The sequence below is a fragment of the Salvelinus namaycush genome, chromosome 1, assembly GCF_016432855.1.
Source record: "Salvelinus namaycush isolate Seneca chromosome 1, SaNama_1.0, whole genome shotgun sequence".
Classification (NCBI taxonomy): Eukaryota; Metazoa; Chordata; class Actinopteri; order Salmoniformes; family Salmonidae; genus Salvelinus; species Salvelinus namaycush.
Window position 1 is genome coordinate 54,107,212 of NC_052307.1, and position 23,245 is coordinate 54,130,456.

The 23,245-nt window shown below is 44.4% G+C and overlaps 1 protein-coding gene across 6 annotated transcripts in view; it reads right to left on the reverse strand.

Annotated features, from left to right (window-relative positions):
- Positions 1 to 23,245, reverse strand: part of LOC120045774 (diacylglycerol kinase zeta-like) — a 119,721-nt gene that overhangs the window by 45,689 nt on the left and 50,787 nt on the right. For 4 of the 6 annotated variants that reach the window (XM_038990730.1, XM_038990722.1, XM_038990714.1 and 1 more), the window contains exons 1-4: positions 20,694 to 20,768; positions 1,675 to 2,885; positions 820 to 928; positions 530 to 625 (exon numbers count right to left, since the gene is read on the reverse strand). In XM_038990730.1, coding sequence (XP_038846658.1) covers positions 530 to 625; positions 820 to 928; positions 1,675 to 2,837 — 1,368 coding nt within the window. In that variant the 5' untranslated portion in view covers positions 2,838 to 2,885; positions 20,694 to 20,768. Of the gene's footprint in view, positions 1 to 529; positions 626 to 819; positions 929 to 1,674; positions 2,886 to 20,693; positions 20,769 to 23,245 lie in introns of those variants that run through there. The other 2 variants (XM_038990736.1, XM_038990743.1) reach the window with 1 other exon arrangement.

The following is a 23,245-nucleotide window of genomic DNA, read 5'->3' on the forward strand; positions in this document are numbered from 1 at the left end:
AGCAGACACTTTGTAATGAGTTTGACACCCCTGGTATACAGCATTGCATAACATCTATTTTGAGTGTCACACACTGTGCCTATCAGAACTAAATATCATACAAATAATGCAATCAAAAAAGACTTCTGCATATCATCTGGAGGGAAACAAAAAAGATTGGGCTCGTTTTACAGGTTCTCTTCCTAGTTGGCCACTTTCCATAACCCCATCAGTTTTCCAAAACAAGGAAGAGACCGTGTTTATGTTCATAACATGGCACCATCTCATACTGTAATGTTTACAGTTGAAGAGAGCTATTGAGCTATGCAACCGGCATTCTCTAGAAGTGTACTGTATGGTACCGGTATAAAATCTGGACAGTATCATCCACAGACGGACGAAAAAACAACGTGACAAGGAGTTTTAGGGTTTCACCACAAATACATCTCCTCTAATGAGTTCATTCCTCCCTTCCTCTCTTCCTCTCACAGCATCTGTGGCTTTGCAATGTCAGGCAGGGCCAGGGGTAGCTGCACACAAACACACTCACCAGCGTCTTGGCGAAGCAGTGCTGCTCTCCGACGTAACAGAAGTCCCCAGAGACATTGGTCTCAAACCAGATGTGCTCCCCATACAGGGCGTTCTCCTGGAGGAAAAGGCAGAGTCGATTAAATACACCCTTTTTTTACCCTGACAAATAGGAATCTCAGCTCATAGAATCCACTACCAAACAGTATCTCTGGGTAAATAAAGTACACTACTCTGAAACTCATTTAGGGGCATGTAGTCCATTATGAGGTAACAAAAAAATGTATAAGCTGGGCCAGAGGCTGCACTTACGGTCCAGTCACAGCTGCTCCGGATCTCCCTGTCTGGGTCAAACTTGGCCAGGGCTGAGGCACTGGGCTGGGCAGACAGGTGCTGTAGACCCGATTTAGCGATGGCCTTCCTGAAATGACACAGACACAACACCTTTGAATGATTGCAATAACATCATTGAGATGACACTCCCAGTGCGATACGGCATCACAACACCAGTAAACTGAAATGCCTAATGGTAAACCCACTCTTCACTGATGAAAAAAGGTAGGCCCTGATCAAAGAGAGAGGTTTAGCACACATGATGAATAATGAAATGGGTACATCTGACGCCATGCAATATACAGCTTTTGAAGTGGTTGCTTGTCCTTCCCTTCGGTAGGACAACACCCTGTTGAGCTGATGTGCAGTTAGGTACAGATGAGGTCTAGGTGGGTATTTGACAGGTTTATGTGACTGAGACCCTGCATGAAAGGTGCTGTAGGAGTCACTCAACAAAAATCCTAGCTTACATGTCAGCAACACAAAAGATCAGCAGAGTTAAGTGTAAATATGAAAGATTTTCCAGTTTGCAGTTACATACTGCAGCAGGCTTAGACACAAACACTTGCTTAACTGACATCAACACTTCAGACCAGGAAGTGCTGGTATGGTTGGACAGGCAGGAATGGCCAGTGACTTTGGCATGCATTTCCCCCTTCTATTGTTTGGATAAAACAAATAGTGTGGTCTAAAACATGCGCTGTGTAAACAGACATTTTCTGTGTGTATTCTGCCATAGATGCCCCCCTCTCCTACACACACACACACACACACACACACACACACACAAAAGCATTGCCTGTAACCCAGGCGAAGGTAAGGGGGTTTACATACGAGACGAACCCACTCCAAGTCTCCAGGCGGGGGTCATAGTAGATGCCCTGCAGGGGGCTGAGGGACTCCCTGCGGCCCCTGGGTTTCCAGCAGGCGGAACAGTTCCTATACAGGGAACGGGAGGAGTGGCAGGCCACTATAGAGCTCCTGCGGCTGGGTGGGTGGACTAGCCTGCCTGGCCAGACGCTGTTGGGGATGGTGGAAGGCCTCCGTAACTGGCTGGAGCGTCGGTAGCGCCCGCGCCCACCGTAGACCGCCCTGCTACGGTGCACCGCCTCCGCCGGCAGCAGCTGGGAGGAGTTACGGCGCAGGCAGCGCAGGGCGCGGCTCAGGGGCCGGGGCTGGATGCTCTCCATCGTTAAGGCTGCCATACTATGAGCCTGATTCCAGTCCTCCCACGTCCTCTCTCCCTCTGGATATGATGATGATGATGATGATGATGATGATGATGATGCCGCAGTCCCCTCTCGTTCACTCCCGCTGCCCTCTGACCTGGTGCTACACTCTCTCTGACTGCAGCTGTCCCCCTCTGACTCGGAGCAGCAGCTCTCAGTGTCCTCTCCTGACGCCCCCTCACCGCCCTGCGCCTCTGGTGCCCCCTTCTGCTGCTCCTCACTCATCTGGACCAGGCTGGCCAGCAGCATGGAGGGCCCCAGCAGGTGGGTGTCGATGGTGCGGAGCTTGCTGGCTTGCCGGCGGCGGACAGAGAAGCGGGGGTTGACACAGGCCACGGTGGTGCTGGAGCGACGCCTGGTGTAGTATCTGGTCCTCACTAGCTTCCCGCCTCCATAACAACAGTGCCCCCCGGTGGCCTGGGGTAACACCTGCACCTCGCTGGAGTGCCTGCGTTGTTTGTGAGCAGCGCAGGCCAAGCCCACACTGGAGCATCTACGACCCACATAACCTGACGGCAGGCCAACACTGGAGTGTCTTCGTTGGGCTTGAGCCGTCGGCGACAGGCCTACACTGGACCTTCTGTGTCTGACAGGACCTGTGAATGGCAGTCCCACACTAGAGCGTCTACGTTGGACCAGGCCAGCAGAGGGCAGTCCTACACTGGAGCGCCGGCGAGCCTTGCTTGTGGGCACTGCCACGCCAGGCCGTCTGTGTCGGGATTGCTCCGCCCCTTTCAGTCTAAAGTGCCGGCGGAAAAAGGTGTCCATGACAACCCACAGCTTCTGGGTCCCCTTTTCACTGTCCCTCTGCAGTGGCTGTTGGTACGAAAAATCAGTCTGTCAGCAAAACCTTCAAAAACTGTACACAAGCCACTATCCAACTGTTATCAATAGGGATACAGTACTGTTCTTTTCACCCCCGTGTGGAAAAGTTGCAAGTGAAATGTCTGAACTCGTATACTGCTGCCAGAGAAGGTAAAGCACATGAGACTAATCCGTGCCTAGATGCTCAAAGAGCAACGTCAATTGGCTGACTAGTGATACTGTCAGTAACTGAATCTACTTACAAAAGGGATATTAGTCAACGCATCTCGAGCGATAACAGTTCCGTTCTCCAGTACAAGCAACGTGACCAGCCGCCCCGGTTCAATAACTCACCACCTGTAACGCTATACCTCGGTAGTGTTCTGTCTGGTGAAAGTAGAGCCGAGTCCAGGTCATCTATCACACGACAGCCATTGTGACGCCCCTACGGCACAAAGCCAGAGGATATACTTAGCAACTGCCTTTAATATTCTGTCCAATCACCTCATCAGATATGCCACTTGACAGAATCAAAGAATGTGTCATTATCCATTAACCTCAACTGCATACAGCGCATTTCCCTCTGCCAACAATGAAAGGGAAGGGTGGATATCAACGTCATAAAAGGAAGTCATTGTTCTGATCATCTTTACTTCGATATCACAATCTGAATTGTGAATTCATAAACCATTGTCTACACAGTTGCGATGTAGAGACGTGGGGCAAGGCTCAGGCAACCTCCACAGGATGCCACGCTGTTGTATTACTGATCTCAGACCATCATAAAATCACCCAGAGCCTCCTCCTTTGATTACATACAGACTTATACAGATCCTCTTCACAGGAAGTGACATGTGTATAAGCAGTGGAGGTGCTCAGCGGCATTAGCCTGTCAACGCTTTGATTCAAGCTGAAGACGAGCACCAACATCAGAGACCAGTGTCCTCTCACATCCTGTGCCAGGCAGCTAATGCTAACAACAAACTAAGTAGATAGGTGAAGTATTTATGACAGATAGATCCTAGGCCCCCTGTCAATGAAGTGTTGAGGATGAAGTATAGTGGACGGAAAGGCTTATTTTCCTTTGAAATATGATACATGTCATGGATATTCTCGCTTCGCTCTATCTCTCTTGTGATTAAGGCTGGTTGTGGAGGAGAAACCGCACACATACATAAAGCAACACCCTCCTCATTTCAATCTGAATGGATTCCTAGAACCTGCCAACGGAGCCTTTGATCCTTCTCATCTCTTATTCTATTCATTAGACATTCAAAAAATAAGGTAATAATAAAATGGCAGGAGGGTGGTGTGGGTGGGGTGAGGTGGGATGTGGAGGGGAGAGAAGCACGACCAAGGCTGGGGATAAAAGGGCCAGGCTGAGCAGAGATTGTTTCCACCACACAAGCATCATTAATCCATCTGTAATGCAGCATGAAGAGAGACATGAGAGAAGACCTAGTGAGAAATTGATCAACGTCAGTCTCAAATGATTCAAACATTTGCTTAAACCGCAGGGATTCATCCACAGGTCTTACAGCTGCAGTATGTAAAGCAAATGATTGGTTACTCATAGTAGGGTTTTTACACGTATAGTACCTATCCAGACCCCTTGACTTTTTCCACATTGTTAGGTTACAGCCTTATTCTAAAATGTATTAAATTGTTTTTTCCCCTTTATCAATCCACACACAATACCCCATAATGACAAAGCAAAAACAGGTTTTTAGAAATGTTTGCTAATTGATATTTGTTGAAGCACCTTTGGCAGCGATTATAGCCTCAAGTCTTTTTGGGTATGACGTTACAAGCTTGGCACACCTGTATTTGGGGACTTTCTCCCATTCGTCTCTGCAGAGCCTCTCAAGCTCTGTCAGATTAGATGGGGAGCGTTGCTGCACAGCTATTTTCAGGTCTCTTCAGAGATGTCCGATCAGGTTCAAGTCCAGGCTCTGGCTGGACCACTCAAGGACATTCAGAGACTTGTCCCGAAGCCACTCCTGCATTGTCCTGGCTGTGTGCTTAGGGTCGTTGTCCTGTTGGAAGGTGAACCTTCTCCTCAGTCTGAGGTCCTGAGGACTCTGGAGCAGGTTTTCAATCAAGGATCTCTCTGTACTTTGCACCATTTATCTTTGCCTAGATCCTGACTAGTCTCCCAGTCCCTGCCGCTGAAAAACATCCCCACAGCATGATGCTGCCACCACCATGCTTCACCGTAGGGATGGTGCCAGGTTTCCTTCAGATGTGACGCTTGGCATTCAGGCCAAAGAGTTCAATCTTGGTTTCATCAGACCAGAGAATCTTGTTTCTCGTAGTCTGAGGGTCTTTATGTGTCTTTTAGCAAACTCCAAGCGGGCTGTCATGTGCCTTTTACTGAGGAGGGGCTTCCGTCTGGCCACTCTATCATAAAGGCCTGATTGGTGGAGTGCTGCAGAGATGGTTATCCTTCTGGAAGGTTCTCTTATCTCTACAGAGGAACTCTAGAGCTCTGTCAGAGTTACCATTGGGTTTTTGGTCACCTCCCTGACCAAGGTCCTTCTCCCCCAATTGCTCAGTTTCGCCGGGCGGCCAGCTCTAGGAAGAGTCTTGGTGGTTCCAAACTTCTTCCATTTAAGAATGATGGAGGCCACTGTGTTCTTGGGGACCTTCAATACTGCAGGAAGTTTTTGGTTCCCTTCCCCAGGTCTGTGCCTCAATACAATCCTGTCTCGAAGCTCTACGGACAATTCCTTCGATCTCATGGCTGGTTTTTGCTCTGACATGCATTGTCAACATTGGAACCTTATATAGACAGGTGTGTGCCTTCTCAAATCATTGCCAATCAATTGAATTTACCACAGGTGGACTCAAATCAAGTTGTAGAAACATCTCAAGGATGCACCTGAGCTCAATTTCAAGTCTCATAGCAAAGGGTCTGAATACTTATGTAAATAACGTATCTGTTTTTTAATTTTTTTAATAGTTTTCTTAAATTAAAAAAATATACGTTTTTGCTTTGTCATTATGGGGTATTGTGAGTAGATTGCTGAGGATTTAAAATATCTCTATTTATTTTTTTAGAATATGGCTAAGTCAACGGGTCTGAATACTATCCGAAGGCAATGTATATGCAGAGAGACATTTACTTACTCTCTATTGTACATAGATATTTAGTTCACCATAAGTGAGCAGGACTGAGGCCTATTAGCTTGATGTCCCCTGACTGTGTACTGTAGCTGTCAGATTCATTTATTTAAAAAAGGTCCAATGCAGCAGTTATCATCTCAATATCAAATAATTTCTGGGTCACAATTAAGTACCTTACTGTGATTGTTTTCAAGTAAAATGTAAAAAAGAAACTAAAATAGCTTCTTAGTCCTAGCAGAATTATTGTTTGAGAATTTGCTCTTGCTGTCTGGGAGTGGTCTGAGTGGGGAGGGGGAAATTTAAAACTAGCTGTTGATAGAGAGGTTTGGAACTCACTTTCTGATTGGTCTATTAACTAATTTACTGCCTGGTTAGTCACCAGGCAGGCCAAAACTGCATCCCATCAAATATCTCAGGCGGTCTTTTCAAACAGCTCTTTAACTAAAAGGGCATTATCATTATTTAACCAACCTCAGTGTGGAAATACTGTACAAACAAAACATAGGAAAACACATTTTTAACTGCACTTTAAACAAATATGATGAAAGTACATACTGAAAAAACTTTCGGGAATCCGGCACATGAGGACAAGAGGGATACTGAGGGTTTCTGGCTCTAACATGAACCATCTCTTCAGTGTGTATTCCCAGCCTGGGTTTCCCACCCCCACACCCACCCCTGGAGCATTCTGGGAGTCAGGGTCAAAGGTCATCTGGCTGAGGTCTCAAGAATATGTGGCTGCATTCACGTACAGTAGCGTTTAAATCATAGATCAGGGAAAATGCTAGTCTTTCAAAACAGACACCACAGACACGGTCTTTGCCACTTTTTGACTTCCCGGCTACTGAAACTATGATAAATGTAAATCACACTCCTGTACAGTTCTTGAATGTTTTTATCTAGAAACGGTGACTTATGTTTATTATCCCTAGGTAGTCACAATAGACTGTACGGTAGCCAACAGATCCATTTAGCAAACCCCTGAGGTGGCTATGATTAAACTAGGTCAGTGTCACTGCATCAACTCTATGGCTAAGATATGCTCGAAACACGAGCTCGCAAGTCCTTAGATTGATCATTTCCTCCCCCTCCCTCCTGCATACTAACTCTATGAAGAGTTAAATACTGACTGTTCGATTGACAGATAGATAACAAGGTTATGGAAACAGACTGGTTACCCCCCCCCCCCAAAAAATAAGCTCAACACATCACCGTTAGACTCTCCAGGCCTACATCCTCTCAAATATGTGCATTTAGCATTATTTCCGTGCGTCACAGTGAGTGCATGCTGTGCATTAACTCAATAGATTCCTCGTTTAGAACTGCTTAAAAGCATTGGGTTTTTCTATGGCACAACACTGTCACAACGGTCAGTCCATGCACTCTCAAACAAATCAATTTGAAATACAATGCATCCGGGAAAAAAACATATACAATACCATACACACACGTAACAAAAATACATAAACACAGACAGGTCTACACACTCCCCCACACACACATTCCTGTTTGTATTATGGCCTCCATTCCTGATAGATGAATTAGTCACAGGCTCTTCCCATTGCCTGATACGGATCGGGATTAACAAAGCGTAGACTGACCCAGCATCAGCTGTTACAAAACTCCCTCTAATACCTAGCGAGTCAAACGGAGGAGGGCTCCCGAGTGGCGTAGTGGTCTAAGGCACCGCATCGCAGTGCTAGCTGTGCCACTAAAGATTCTGGGTTCGAGTCCAGGCTCTGTCGCAGCCGACCGCGACCGGGAGACCCATGAGGCGGCGCACAATTGGCCCAGCGTCATCCGGGTTAGGGGAGAGTTTGGCCGGCAGGCATGTCCTTGTCCCATCGCGCACTAGCGACTCCTGTGGCGGGCCGGGTGCAGTGTACTCTGACACAGTTGCCAGGTGCACAGTGTTTCCTCCGACACATTGGTGCGGCTGGCTTCCGGGTTAAGCGGGCATTGTGTCGGCTTGGTTGGGTTGTTTTCTGGAGGACGCACGGCTCTCGACCTCTCCCGAGTCCGTACGGGAGTTGCAGCGATGAGACAAGACTGTAAATACCGATTGGATACCATAAAATTGGGGATGGAAAAAAAAGTCAAACGGAGGAATGCAGCAAGCGATATTGTGAATAATACAGAACTGTACGTGACTGGGGCATGTAGTATAACAGCTGGGGTCCGGTGGGCTTTAATCGTTGAAGTATACATACTGTATGTTTGAAGCTGTTATACTGCAAACACGAACATCATGCATCAAAAGCATGTAAATATAAACCAGATCATTATCTCACGCACGTACATCCTTTGAAAATGATGTTGATTTGCGTACTGTGGCTCTTACAATGTGGTATTGTTGCCAACTTTGAATAGAATGCAAAAGTGACAGTTGAAGTCGGAAGTTTACATACACTTAGGTTGGAGTCATTAAAACAAGTTTTTCAACCACTCCACAAATGTCTTGTTAACAAACTATAGTTTTGGCAAGTCGGTTAGGACATCTACTTCGTGCATGACACAAGTAATTTTTCCAATAATTGTTTACAGATAGATTATTTCACTTATAATTTGCTGTATCCCAATTCCAGTGGGTCAGAAGTTTACATACACTAAGTTGACTGTGCCTTTAAACAGCTTGGAAAATTCCAGAAAATTATGTCATGGCTTTAGAAGCTTCTGATAGGCTAAATGACGTAATTTGAGTCAATTGAAGGTGTACCTGTGGATGTATTTCAAGGCCTACCTTCAAACTCAGTGCCTCTTTGCTTGACATCATGGGAAAATCAAAAGAAATCAGCCAAGACCTCAGAAAATAATTGTAGAGCTCCACAAGTCTGGTTCATCCTTGGGACTTATTTCCAAACGCCTGAAGTTACCATGCTCATCTGTACAAACAATAGTACGCAAGTATAAACACCATGGGACCACGCAGCTGTCATACCGCTCAGGAAGGAGACGCGTTCTGTCTCCTAGAGATGAACGTACTTTGGTGCGAAAAGTGCAAATCAATCCCAGAACAACAGCAAAGGACCTTGTGAAGACGCTGGAGGAAACAGGTACAAAAGTATCTGTATCCACAGTAAAAGGAGTCTTATATCGACATAACCTGAAAGGCCGCTCAGCAAGGAAGAAGCCACTGCTCCAAAACTGCCATAAAAAAGTCAGACTACGGTTTGCAACTGCACATGGGGACAAAGATCGTACTTTTTGGAGAAATGTCCTCTGGTCTGATGAAACAAAAATAGAACTGTTTGGCCATAATGACCATCGTTATGTTTGGAGGGAAAAGGGGGAGTCTTGCAAGCCGAAGAACACCAACCCAACCGTGAAGCACGGGGTGGCAGCATCATGTTGTGGGGGTGCCTTGCTGCCGGAGGGACTGGTGCACTTCACAAAATAGATGGCATTTGGAGGTAGGAAAATGATGTGGATATATTGAAAAAACATCTCAAGACATCTGTCAGGAAGTGAAAGCTTGGTCGCAAATGGGTCTTCCAAATGGGCAATGACCTCAAGCATGCTTCCAAAGTTGTGGCAAAATCACTTAAGGACAACAAAGTCAAGGTATTGGAGTGGCCATCACAAAGCCCTGACCTCAATCCTATAGAAAATTTGTGGGCAGAACTGAAAAGGTGTGTGCGAGCAAGGAGGCCTACAAACCTGACTCAGTTACACCAGCTCTGTCAGGAGGAATAGGCCAAAATTCACCCAACTTATTGTGGGAAGCTTGTGGAAGGCTACCCAAAACGTTTGACCCAAGTTATAAAGGCACTTCCGGGTTGGAGCGAGTAGTCGCATTTCGCTTCGCTCCACAGGTAGTATTACATTTCATTTTATTTCATTACAGTACAACGGCTTGATTTGTTTGATCTTAGCACTTTTTTTCTTAGCTAGCTACATAGCCGTCTTTGTATCAAAGATAATTGTGTAGTTTAGATTATTATCGAATTATCGAATCTTCTAACGTTGTCAACACTGCTAGCTAGCCAGCTAGCCAACCTCTACCGAATCATTACAACGGAACGATTTGATTAGTGTAGTGTTAGCTAGCTACATAGTTGTCTTTGCTGTCTTTGTATCTAAGATAATTGTGTAGTTTAGAGTAATTATCTAGCCAGTTATCGAGGTTACCTAGCCAGCTCCACTTTCAAACAAAGTCAGCTAGCCAGCTATTTTCGCCGTCCTAACGTTGTCAACACTGCTAGCTAGCCAGCTAGCCAACTTCTACCGAAACAGTACAACGGAACGATTTGATTAGTGTAGTGTTAGCTAGCTACATAGTTGTCTTTGCTGTCCTTGTATCTAAGATAATTGTGTAGTTTAGAGTAATTATCTAGCCAGTTATCGAGGTTACCTAGCCAGTTATCGAGGCTACCTAGCCAGCAACACTTTCAAACAAAGTCAACAACGCAGCCACTGCTAGCTAGCCTACTTCACCAGCCAGCAGTACTGCATCATTTTAATCATTTTAGTCAATAAGATTTTTGCAACGTAAGCTTAACTTTCTGAACATTCGAGACGTGTAGTCCACTTGTCATTCCAATCTCCTTTGCATTAGCGTAGCCTCTTCTGTAGCCTGTCAACTATGTGTCTGTCTATCCCTGTTCTCTCCTCTCTGCACAGACCATACAAACGCTTCACACCGCGTGGCCGCTGCCACCCTAACCTGGTGGTTCCAGCGCGCACGACCCACGTGGAGTTCCAGGTCTCCGGCAGCCTCTGGAACTGCCGATCTGCGGCCAACAAGGCAGAGTTCATCTCAGCCTATGCTTCCCTCCAGTCCCTCGACTTCTTGGCACTGACGGAAACATGGATTACCACAGATAACACTGCTACTCCTACTGCTCTCTCCTCGTCTGCCCACGTGTTCTCGCACACCCCGAGAGCTTCTGGTCAGCGGGGTGGTGGCACTGGGATCCTCATCTCTCCCAAGTGGACATTCTCTCTTTCTCCCCTGACCCATCTGTCTATCGCCTCCTTTGAATTCCATGCTGTCACAGTTACCAGCCCTTTCAAGCGTAACATCCTTATCATTTATCGCCCTCCAGGTTCCCTTGGAGAGTTCATCAATGAGCTTGACGCCTTGATAAGTTCCTTTCCTGAGGATGGCTCACCTCTCACAGTTCTGGGTGACTTTAACCTCCCCACGTCTACCTTTGACTCATTCCTCTCTGCCTCCCTCTTTCCACTCCTCTCCTCTTTTGACCTCACCCTCTCACCTTCCCCCCCTACTCACAAGGCAGGCAATACGCTTGACCTCATCTTTACTAGATGCTGTTCTTCCACTAATCTCATTGCAACTCCCCTCCAAGTCTCCGACCACTACCTTGTATCCTTTTCCCTCTCGCTCTCATCCAACACCTCCCACTCTGCCCCTACTCGGATGGTATCGCGCCGTCCCAACCTTCGCTCTCTCTCCCCCGCTACTCTCTCCTCTTCCATCCTATCATCTCTTCCCTCTGCTCAAACCTTCTCCAACCTATCTCCTGATTCTGCCTCCTCAACCCTCCTCTCCTCCCTTTATGCATCCTGCATATTCTAACATTTCACATTCTCAAAATAAAGTGGTGATCCTAACTGACCTAAGACAGGGCATTTTTACTTGGATTAAATGTCAGGAATTGTGAAAAACTGAGTTTAAACGTATTTGGCTAAGGTGTATGTAAAACTTCTGACTTCAACTGTACATATATCTTTACATTTTATATTTATAATATATATATTTAGTTGTTTTTTTCCATTGGTCCTTCTTTGGAATTCATCTTCAACTAAGCATTCAATGAGACAAAGTGATGAGAGGGAAGAAAAACCCCATCCTAAGTGCTGATTTACATTTAACCAATTACCACAGACTGCTACAGTGGTGTTAACATTGGACACTTCAATGAAAGTTCATGTATAGATGTTCACACCTTGATAGCGTGCGCAACATCAGTCTACCTTAACAGCAACACTGCTGGGACAACATGGGGAATCCGAATCAGGGGAAGGAGGGTGGCACTGGCGATCTACCCTACTATGTAGGAGATTAGTGGGTAGCTAGATACTTTTGTGTATGTGGACACGCCTTCAGATTAGTGGATTTGGCTATTTCAGCCACAACCGTTACTGACAGGTGTATAAAATCGAGCCCACAGCCATGCAATCTCCATAGACACACATTGGCAGTAAAATGGCCTTACTGAAGAGCTCAGTGACTTTCAACGTGACACCGTCATAAGATGCCACCTTTGCAACAAATCAGGTCATCAAATTTCTGCCCTGCTAAATCTGCCCGATCAAATGTAAGTGCTGTTATTGTGAAGTGAAAACGTCTAGGAGCAACAACGGCTCATTCGCGAAGTGGTAGACCACACAAGCTCACAGAATGTGACCACCAAGTGCTGTGCCTGTAAAAAACGTCTGTCCTCAGTTGCAACAATCACTAGAGTTCCAAACTGCCTCTGGAAGCAACGTCATTACAAGTACTGTTCGTCTGGAGCTTCATGAAATAAGTTTCCATGGCCGAGCAGCCGCACACAAGCCTAAGATCACCATGTGCACTGCCAAGCGTTGAATGGAGTGGTGTTACGCTTGCCACCATTGGACTCTGTAGCAGTGGAAACGCGTTCTCTGGAGTGATGAATCATCTTGCAGTCTGACGGACGAATCTGGGTTTGGCAGATGTCAGGAGAACGCTACCTGCACGAATGCATAGTGCCAACTGTAAAGTTTGGTGGAGGAGGAATAATGGTCTGGGGCTGTTTTTCATGGTTCGGGCTAGGCCCCTTAGTTCCAGTGAAGGGAAATCTTAATGCTACAGCATACAATGACATTCTAGACGATACTGTGCTTCCAACTTTGTGACAACAGTTTGGGGAAGGCCCTTTCCTTGTTTCAGCATGACAATGCCTCTGTGCACAAAGCGAGGGCCATACAGAAATGGTTTGTCGATATTGGTGTGGAAGAACTTGACTGGCCTGCACAGAGCCCTGACCTCAACCCCATCAAACACCTTTGGGACTAATTGGAATGCCTACTGCAAGCCAGTTCTAATCGCCCACATCAGTGCCCGACGTCACTAATGCTCGTGGCTGAATGGAAGCAAGTCCCTGCAGCAATGTTCCAACATCTAGTGGAAAGCCTTCCCAGAAGAGTGGAGGCTGTTATAGCAGCAAAGGGGGAACCAACTCCATATTAATGCCCATGATTTTGGAATGAAATGTTCGACGATCATGTAGTGTGTATGATGTGGGACAGGAAGAGTACTGGGCTATTTATAGCACCCCCTCTGTTTATATCCTCCTGGCTGCTCTCTCACTGCTGCCGCCTCCCGCCCGCTGCATCCCGCCAGGCCCCACATGTACACATCACAGATAAGATACCTCCTGCTATGTCTGACAGATAGAGAGGGAGAGTGTGTGTGTGCACCAGTGAGAGAGAACGGGTGGGGAGAGAAAGAGAGAGACAGAAAGACTTCTCCCTCCTAGACCATAAACCAGGGCTCTCCAACCCTGTGCTGGAGTGCTACCGTCCTGTAGGTTTTCACTCCAACCCTAATATAGCACACCTGATTTCTAACAACTAGCTGGTTGTGAAGCTGAATCAAGTTAGTTACAACTCGGGTTGGAGTGTCAACCTACAGGAGGGTAAGCTCTCCATGCCTGCTGGGTTGAGGCATAAGCCCACCAGCTTATCAACCCAGTCCGAGCTGGGTAACCACAGCAACCTGTTCCCCTAGATTACTGAGGCGTGCTCCAATGAGGGCGGTGTCATGGAGCCATCATCCAGGTCAATGTGCCTGGGTTAGGGATGGGCATCAGGCCAAGTGTGTGCCCCCACTACCCCGGCCCCTGATCGATCTGGACATCCTGGTCTGTTAAATGCATTAATACCACAGGGGCGAATGTAAATGAGATAGACAGTACCGGATTCTAGCAAAGCATCATGCCTCAAACCAAGCTGCATCAAGACTAGCTGCATCTAGGTTGACAACCTGTATGGCGAAGGATGAGTGTAATCACATCTACTGTTGTACTGTAAATGTTATGGCTTTGTTATGACCCTCAGTAGAGTGCTGTGATTTGAACAGGGAGATTTGAAAGGGTCTTGATAAGCCTGCTGCTGTGATAAATTGCACATGCCTATAGCCTTAGGATTGACCCTTTCACCCAAAGCAGCTGAAAGTGATTAGTTGTCCCATTAAGGTTCCGCAAATGCAGGAGTTAATCACCAAATCGTTAACAAACAAAATGTACAATAATTCATTCAAGGTACCCTCAGATAGAAGTAGGCTAAACGTGAACCGTATGTATCCTCAGTACATATAGGCACTGAAATGTTTATGGGGGGGGGGGGAGAAGTTGATTTTCTAACGTTTCAATATGTCGCAAAACGGATGAACCAAAGTTGCAGTAACATGGTCACAATTTTGAAAAGTCACTCTCACGTGGGTAGCTTTCAAATGTCCCTGCAAAGCAGCAGTACAGTGCAGTATGCGAGCTGTGCTCAGTGTGAGCCTGAGCCATGTTGACAGTATGGTGTGAGAGAATGGAGTCGAGAGGGAGTGTCAGTAAAAAAGCAATTAGGTTACAGTGCGTTTACCAGTGGACCTGAGAAAGAGGAGCACAGTTTTATTTTTCCATTCGGAGTTAGGGACCTTAGGCCTCGAAGCCCAGCCTTAAGGCACTGTTTGACCGGAAAAAAATCTATTCCACCTGCAAATGAAGTCACTCCGCTGTGAGCCCAACGCTGAGTCAGAATGTCTTACTCTTTAGTAATTAGTAGATTATTGACTTTCCTTTCTGCGGAGGAGGAGTTGATGCGACAGCAGAGGAAAACACAGTTGAGCTGTTATTCGGTTGGATCCTCCACGGGAAGAGAGAAGTGAGGTGGGGTTACAGCCAGCAAATACCACCACTGGAAAATATCACCATAACTAGCCTATTCAATTAAATATTTACATGTAAAACATACAACAGGTCAGAAGGAATAAATAGCCATGGAGCTCTTGTCCTCCAGAATCGCATAGTGCGTGATAACAGCGGCTGTCAAGAATGAAGCCTTAACCCTGCTGCTCTCGGTTTGGTAAACACGCCAATGTTATATGAGGATAATGGAGCTCACAGCACGACCATCAATTTATACTTCTCCTTCCACTGTAATCAAAAGTAAATGTCACCATCTTGGCACGTCTGTGGATACATCTCCCTTAGATCCTCTGAAGGCACTTGTCTTGATGATGAATCCCCCCTGGGGAGAGGGAGACTTGGATGTGTCCTAGAAAGCCTCTGGGGGAAATGCCTAATCTAGACTGCGTTAACTCTCCCAGGCGAGGTCGTCCTCTAGGACAGTGTCAAATAACTAAGCTACCCTTATATAATGGATGTGCAGTGAACTGAAATGTTGCCTGAAGGTCTGTTAACAGATATGGAGTGGAATAATTCACAGATCGCAAAAATGATGCATCGCGGGCTGATTTCACAAACATAGAGCTCTGTGCACTGCATGTCTCCTCTCTCCATCCCTATATAGGTCTGTCTCCTCTCTCCCTCCCTTTAACATAAACATCCATTCATTGAGCTTCAGCACAACAATACAGGGACTGCACTGGAACAGCCTGGCTAGTTGGCACAGCCTGATGGGAGCTCAGAGAGCACACCATTTCCACAGCCATGTCAGCATACCTAGCACGGCGAATAGCACCGGGCTACTGTCATTTATGGAGGGAAAATTAAATTGCTCATCTGTAGTAGAGGGCAACTGAGGTTTCTCACAGACTGGACAGAATGGGCAGACAGACTGGACCAGAGACCCTTTGGTCCAGGATCAGATCAGAAGCCTGGCCTGGTCCATAATCCTTTCCCCTATACTGTGGTGTCACTCAGCACAGGACAACACAGGTCACCCTGATCAATGGCTCAAGGCAGGAGTTTGCACTACAACAGCAGTATCAGTGATGGTTGTTGTTATCCCCCTCTCTCTAGTTTAGTAGTCAGTCAGTATGCCTATACACCGGGTGTACAAAACACTAGGAACACCTGCTCTTTCCATAACATAGACTGACCAGGTGAAAGCTATGATCCCTTATTGATGTCACTTGTTAAATTGACTTCAATCAGTGTAGATGAAGCGGAGGAGACAAGTTAGAGTAGGGTTTTTAAGCCTTGAGACAATTGAGACATGGATTGTGGACGTGTGCCATTCAGAGGGTGAATGGGCAAGACAAAATATTTCAGTGCCTTTGAACGGGGTTTGGTAGTAGGTGCCAGGCACACCGGTTGGAGTGTTGTCGTGGTAATTTCCTGTATTACTCAATAGAGAGAGAGAGAGAGCCAACCACACACAAGTCAGAGTTAAATTATATGTTCCATCTTTAATATATATACAAGCTTCACCAAAGCCCTTTTTTGACTCTCAGATCAATTCAGTGTCTATAAATGTATTCTCTGAGAGTCCTTACAAAACAATTCTTAGTTTCATTTATAGCCAAGATACACCCCTCTCAACTTACAAAGAATCCTTTACCCGAAAGAGGAGTATCCCATCGCTAGACAGCATCAGCTATAAATCATCGTTCAGTTTGATCTCCCAAGACAAGGTTTCAATCTTATACTTGATACTTCACTGTCTACCAAAACATTACCTCATCCAATGGCATATATCAATTGTCATTTCTAGATACTCCCAAACCTGGACAAACTCAAAATCAGACAGTGAGCCTCTTAGGTCAAATACTAGGTCAAGATAAGGGCAACCTCAGAGGGGAAATACAATGGTTCCAAACACTGCCAAACTCCTTCCCCCTATGAGAAAAGTAGGGAGTGACTGGCGTACAGACATTGTATGAGATAACTAACTGGTTCCCCATTAATAACGCCATCCCGTCACATGGTTTAGGAATAGTTACAGACACATTCATAAGAAAACAACGTTCCATTCTGTCCTCCTCCCCTTCTGATATTCTACATAGCACCACATGGTTTAACAGATACATTGACTTATGAAGACAAGCCTGACCTCTCCCCTCTCTGGCCACAAGTTACTAAGTCCTATCACAGAAGGGGAAAATGCACTGCCAACCCTATATTCCAAAGGGCACCATTCTAATGACAAGTATCTCACTAGCATATGATGAAAATAACATCTTATCCATCTATGTTACTTAGCTAAATCTGATTCTGCCACGACAGTGTGTCAAGAACTGCAATGCTGCTGTGTTTTTCCTCGCTCAACAGTTTCCTGTGTGTATCAAGAATGACCCACCACCCAAAGGACATCCAGCCAACTTGACACAACTGTGGGAAGCTTGGAGTCAACATGGGCCAGCATCCCTGTGGAACGCTTTCGGCACCTTGTAGTCCATGCCCTGACGAATTGAGGCTGTTCTGAGGGTAAAAAAGGGGTGCAATTAGGAAGGTGTTCCTAATGGTATGTACACTCAGTGTATTTATCTGATGTTAAGACATTCCTATTGGTTGGTTGAATTTACACATCAATAAGGTGTTATGCCGTTGGTCATGCTTGCAGATGGGGGGAGATTGCGAACATCAATTCTTCCCAGCCTGATATTGTTATGCAAGCGGTAGGTCACGTTCTGAAATAGTGTATTCTATTTTCATATTTACAATGTGTATGCGTTCACTATGTACATGTCCTGATTTGTGTTTATATACAGTACCAGTCAAAAGTTGACACACCTACTCATTCAAGGGTTTTACATTAAAAAAATATATATATTTTCTACATTGTAGAATAATAGTGAAGACATCCAAACTATGAACTAACATATGGAATCATGTAGTAACCAAAAAGTGTTAAACAAATCAAAATACATGTTATATTTTAGATTCTTCAAAGTACGTAAGCTTATTAAATATCAGTGATACTATCAAGAGCAGTGTGCGGTTTCCTTTTTCCTTCATCTTGTTCAACTGTTGCAATGCACCTGCAAAAAGATTGCTCAGATGTGCGAGTGCCTTTTGAAATTGTAGATTCTTCAAAGTAGCCACCTTGATGACAGCTTTGCACACTCTTTGAATTCTTTCAAACAGCTTCATGAGAAATGCTTTTCCAACAGTCTTGAAGGAGTTTCCACATGTGCTGAGCACTTGTTGGCTGCTTTTCCTTCACTCTGCGGTCCAACTCATCCCAAACCATCTCAATTGGATTGAGGTCGGGTGATTGTGGAGGCCAGGTTATTTGATGCAGCACTCCATCACTCTCCTTCTTGGTCAAATAGCTCTTACACAGGCTGGAGGTGTGTTTTGGGTCATTGTCCTGTTCAAAAACAAATGATATTGATAAGTGCAAACCAGATGGGATGGCGTATCATTGCAGAATGCTGTGGTAGCCATGCTGGTTAAGTGTGCCTTGAATTCTAAATACATCACTGATAGTATCACCTGCAAAGCATACCCCACACCATCACACCTCCTCCTCCATGCTTCACGGTGGGAACCACACATGCGGAGATCATCCGTTCACCTACTCTGCGTCTCACAAAGACACGGCCGTTGGAATCAAAAATCTCAAATTTGGATTCATCAGACCAAAGGACAGATTCCCACCGGTCTAATGTCCATTGCTCGTGTTTTTTGGCCAAAGCAAATCTCTTCCTCTTATTGGTGTCCTTTAGTAGTGGTTTCTTTGCAGCAATTCGAACATGAAGGTCTGATTCAAGCAGTCTACTCTGAACAGTTTATGTTGAGATGTGTCTGTTACTTGAACTCTGTGAAGCATTTATTTGGGCTGCAATCTGAGGCTGGTAACTCTAATGAACTTGTGCTCTGCAGCAGAGGTAACTCTGGGTCTTCCTTTCCTGTGGCGGTCCTCATGAGAGCCAGCTTCATCATAGTGCTTGATGGCTTTTGCAACTGCACTTGAAGAAACATTCAACGTTTTCTGGATTGACTGACCTTCATGTCTTAAAGTAATGATGGACTGTTGTTTCTCTTTGCTTATTTGAGCTGTTCTTGCCATAATATGGACTTGGTCTTTTACCAAATAGGGCTATCTTCTGTATACCACCCCTACCTTGTCACAACACAACAGATTGGCTCAGACGCATTAAGGAAAAAAATTCCACAAATTCACTTTAAAAAAAGGCACACCTGTTAATTGAAACGCATTCCAGGTGACTACCTCATAAAGCTGGTTGAGAGAATACCAAGAGTGTGCAAAGATGTCATCAAGGTAAAGGGTGGCTACTTTGAAGAATCTCAAATGTAAAATATATGTTGATTTGTTTAACACTTTTTTAGTTACTACATGATTCCATATGTGCTATTTCATGGTTTTGATGTCTTCACTAATATTCTGCAATTTGGAAAATAGTAAAAATAAAGAAAAACCCTGGAATGAGTACTGTAGGTGTGTCCAAACTTTTGACTGGTAATGTATATTGATGTTTTCCTATGTATCTGCATGCTTGATGACATTATGGCTATGTTCATTACACTGACTACTGTGGGCTGCAGATCTTAAACACTGGTCTTTCCCACCTTGCTCCATGCCCATACAAATGCACAATTAGTCAAGAGGACACTGAGTCATTTACATTTTCCACATGATTACCATAATGTTGTAATTCGATTGTAACCTATCAGCAAGTTATTTCTCTTTTACAATACTCCTTCTTCAAGACATTTCCCCAATGTGTACACTACTCTACAGCTGTTCTAGGGTAGCCTACATTACACTCTTACTCACATACCTTATGGCGTAACCCTAAAATGAGTATCATGAGGTACAACTGTTGCCTGACAGAGGCCCATTGGGCCCCCTGGTCTGCTGATCAGCCAGCGTGGGGAAAACAATGTCACTACAAGTCCAAGGTTGTCTCTGTCGGTCTGTTTGTCTGTCATCGAACCCTACACAACCAAACTGCTAGGGGCTCCTGGGAAAAGGTACAACAGATCTCTCGCCTAATACTGTCCATCTCCATAGAAAGCAATATCTACTTCAGCACAACTAGATATAGTTTGTTTTCTTTGACTGCAAATGGTTGGCAACCAATTTTACGGTTAGTCAATTTTTTGGAACTCACTTAATGAAAAACAAATATGGTTTGTGTAATGCACAAAACCCCTCTGTCTTGACAGGGTGTACAGTTTAAAACAAACCACATGAATCGAAAACACTAGATAACCACTTATATGGCAGCCGAATGCATTTTTCCTCTGAGTACAGTGTCATTTCATTATGAGTAAAACTAAGACATTTTAGTATGCCCTTTTTCAAATATACAACAGGTCTGTACACATCTTCTCAACTACAACTCACAAAGAAAAAGGCACAACGGAACAGTCGTTCCTACTCTGGCCGTATTTCCTATGCTGTTCTCAGAAAATACACATGAATCACTGTGTGTTGTAGAGAGCCTCCCAAAACATTCAAGAGAGACGGATAGAGTGAGTGACACCCTTCAAAAGAGCACCATCAGACAGCTGTATCATTAGTTCAAACACTTTCTTTGCCACCGCAATGCCTCTGTTCCATCAACAAAAACACTTCTCTGGCAGCGTACAGCATCGTGTGGAAAATCAAACGGCAGATTAGCCGCTCCACTATATCCACAGAATACACAACCAACTGAAGCCCTCAAGGGGCAAAAAGATACAGCACTGCATCCGAAATAGTATAAGCAATAACAACATAATATTTGGCAAGACCACAGCATACACAAGTCAATGAAATAGTCATGATTCAAAATACAACCTGATGGAAGCAGGTAAACAACCATCCACGCCTTTCCCCAGTTTGTCTAACTTTTTTAGTCCATGTGTGACGGAGCGAGAGGGAAAGAGAAAGAGAGAAAGAGAGTGAGCGACAACAGAGCGGTTCATGTGGAGGGAGAATGTGTGTCACAGCCAGGCAGACTTGGAGGGGGAGTGTCGGGCGGGGGTGAACGGTTACACTAAAATAACTCTGGTAATAGAGCACACTTCCTTGATGAGCCGTTTACTTGAGTGTTCATGCTCTCTCATACATACGTAAACTGAATGCAGACACACACACACTAACACAGGATTTCATTTAGCTTTAAAGAGCGACTGCCTTTAAAAAGCAACGAACACCTTTGAAAACAGCTTGTGTGGTATCGATATGAGTTAGAAACAGTTATTCTAGCGTCAATTTATTACAAAGTGTAAATAGGATCATTTCGGTCATAAAGTCAGTCTCGTCTAAAACTGAGTTTGGAACATCTGTGTGTCACAACGGATAAATGAAGGTTGGGTTTTGATTTGATAATGTCCATTTGCCCAATAACATGGGGTGAACAGCCGCGGTGATTGCTCTCTATCCAATAACTATGACAGTGAGACAAACCTGCCCAGCAATTATGACTTTGTTTACATAAAGACAAGACATCACAAAAATAAAATCTTAAGAAATACTGCACCAAACACCTTAGTTTGATGTAAAATTGCGCAACTTAAACATCCTCGGAAAACGTAAATACAGATTTCTTGAGCTATCTTAGATTCATTCTGGGGATTTTGAAGAAGTGAAATAGGCTAGAGCGTCTACAGTGTCTCATGTGGGACAAACATCATTTACCAAACGCGGAATAGGTCAGGAAACACACCTCCAAGACTGAAATCAAATGAGCAACAGAAAAACACACGTGCCAACTGGCGTGTTCAACAAACTTTAACAAACTCTTTAACAAACTGTATTAGCTGGTTGCATCAAGGTTATTAACCCTTCTGCCTCTCTGTCGGTCACTCTCTAGGGTAAATCCATTTAAATTCTCTCTCCATTTGATCTGAACGAAACCTTCCATATATACAGTAGCTGCCAATTGTAGAAGTGCTCAAGAGAGAAAGGTGCTCAAAACGGACCTATTTTGCATACCCCACCATACCATGAGACAAGCATGTCTTCATCACTGGAAAAGAGAAACGGTTGATATTGATTTGATTTAAAAGCTTACAAACAGGGTTGTCAAAATATTTTATAATTTCTGGAAGAAAAAAAAAAAACATTAATTCAGATTTCTTTTCATATTCACATACCGTACCAGCCAAACGTTTGGACACCTACTCATTAAAGGGTTTTTCTTTATTTGTACTGTCATCAAGGCAAAGGGTGGCTACTTTGAAGAATCTCAAATATATTTTGATTTGTTTAACACTTCTTTGGTTACTACATGATTCCATGTGTGTTATTTCATAGTTTTGATTTCTTCAATATTATTCTACAATGTAGAAAATAGTCATAATAAAGAAAAACCCTGGAATGAGTAGGTGTGTCCAAACTTTTGCCTGGTACTGTATGTTGTAGCTTAGACCTTGTTTACATCATCTTAGGTTTGGGTGTTGTGCCCGCCATTGGTTGAGACACCACATGCTCTTGAATACAGGGTGGGTGTCATGTTTTGGCTGATAAATGTACTAAAATGCAATAAAAATTTCAACTTTCAAATGGTACCACCATACTGGACCTGTGGTCACTGGTCCAGGATCAGATCAGAAGCCTTGCCTGGTCCATAACCTTTCCATAAAATCCTTTCCCCTATACAAATGGTACCACCAAGAGATGTTTTAAAATATACTGTCAATCCTCCATAGGAAACCTATTGAAATCATAGAAATATAGATACTAGAATAGACATGACCATTTAAGTTGACATTCAACAGTGGGTGGACCGGAGGTCATCTTTGTGTTAGTAATTAGAAGTTACAATTTCAATTCAATAAAAATTTCAATGGTGTACCAGCTAAATTGCTGTTGTCTGAATCGATAGAATTCAAAGAATTGACCTATGATTGAAATGCACCCACACCGTATTCAAGAGCATGAAATATCTCAACCAACGGAGGGTACAACACAAAAACCTCGGATGATGTGAAATAGTATCTAAGTTACAACATATACAAAGAAAAATAGGAGTTTACACATTAAGATATTTTTAAACTGACGTTTAAATCTTACCATATTTATTAAAAAATCAATAAATAATTAAATAGTTTGGCAACACTGTTTGTAACTGTTTTAATGATATTGAACTCAACCGTTGATCTTTTCCAGTGATGAAGACATGGACGTCTCATGGTAGAGTGAGTGCAAAATGGTTGAAATTTGAGAACCTTTATCTCCTGAATGTTTTGGCATTCAGGTCCAAAAAGTCACTTTCTTTCCACTTTTTTCCATGGGCAAACTTGGAAAGTTTTGTTTAAAATCAAAGAGACGCTGTCAAAAAGGGATTAAATTCAAATGGATTTAATCTCTCTAATGCACTTGCTCAAATCCACAGTGATGTCAGA